Consider the following 606-nt stretch of genomic DNA (forward strand, 5'->3'; position numbering starts at 1 on the left):
GGGATAATAACGTCGGACCAGATCACCGCCTGGGAACCTGCACCACCACCATCCGCCGAGGAACACACACTGAGACCTGCCACCTGAAGAAAGGCACCGTCTACTACACATACAGCTACGACTACAGTCACTAGATGGAACAGAATGATGATTAGATTGTAACCTATGACCTTTGTGACCTTGTGTCTGATTGGTTCTCTCATCCTGTCACTCATGTATTCACTTCCTTAGAGCATCAATTAAAACAACGTGCTTTACAGCAAGATGGTCTCAGTCTGGCTTCATGTTTCTGAATTGTTTTAGGATTTCTCAGAAGATGCATTAGAAGATGGTCCATATCATATTAAATCGATATTTCTACTAGATTTGAAACCATTCGATATTTACCTTTTACAGTGTAACGACGTGGCCCTTTTGGGTATATATTATTCCCCCCCTTAGTCTCTCTCCCATCCCATGTTTTACAACGGGCATATATTCCTGCTAGAAATCTCTCTCTCTTCACTTCCTTGGGGTATGGAGGGATATAGCCTATGGAGAACAAAGACTTTCTTCTTCCCAAAACTCTTTAATTGGAGAATTAAACAATATTTGTATTTTTTGAGA

The 606-nt window shown here is 41.3% G+C and overlaps 1 protein-coding gene across 2 annotated transcripts in view; it reads left to right on the plus strand.

Moving 5' to 3' along the window:
• Positions 1-263, plus strand: part of LOC124035301 (calcium-dependent lipid-binding protein-like) — a 2932-nt gene extending 2669 nt beyond the window's left edge. For both annotated transcript variants that reach the window (XM_046348763.1, XM_046348762.1), the window contains exon 4: positions 1-263. This exon is cut by the window's left edge and continues 4 nt beyond it. In XM_046348763.1, coding sequence (XP_046204719.1) covers positions 1-134 — 134 coding nt within the window. In that variant the 3' untranslated portion in view covers positions 135-263.
• The last annotated feature ends 343 nt before the right edge of the window (positions 264-606 follow it).

This window comes from Oncorhynchus gorbuscha, linkage group LG05 (genome assembly GCF_021184085.1).
Source record: "Oncorhynchus gorbuscha isolate QuinsamMale2020 ecotype Even-year linkage group LG05, OgorEven_v1.0, whole genome shotgun sequence".
Classification (NCBI taxonomy): Eukaryota; Metazoa; Chordata; class Actinopteri; order Salmoniformes; family Salmonidae; genus Oncorhynchus; species Oncorhynchus gorbuscha.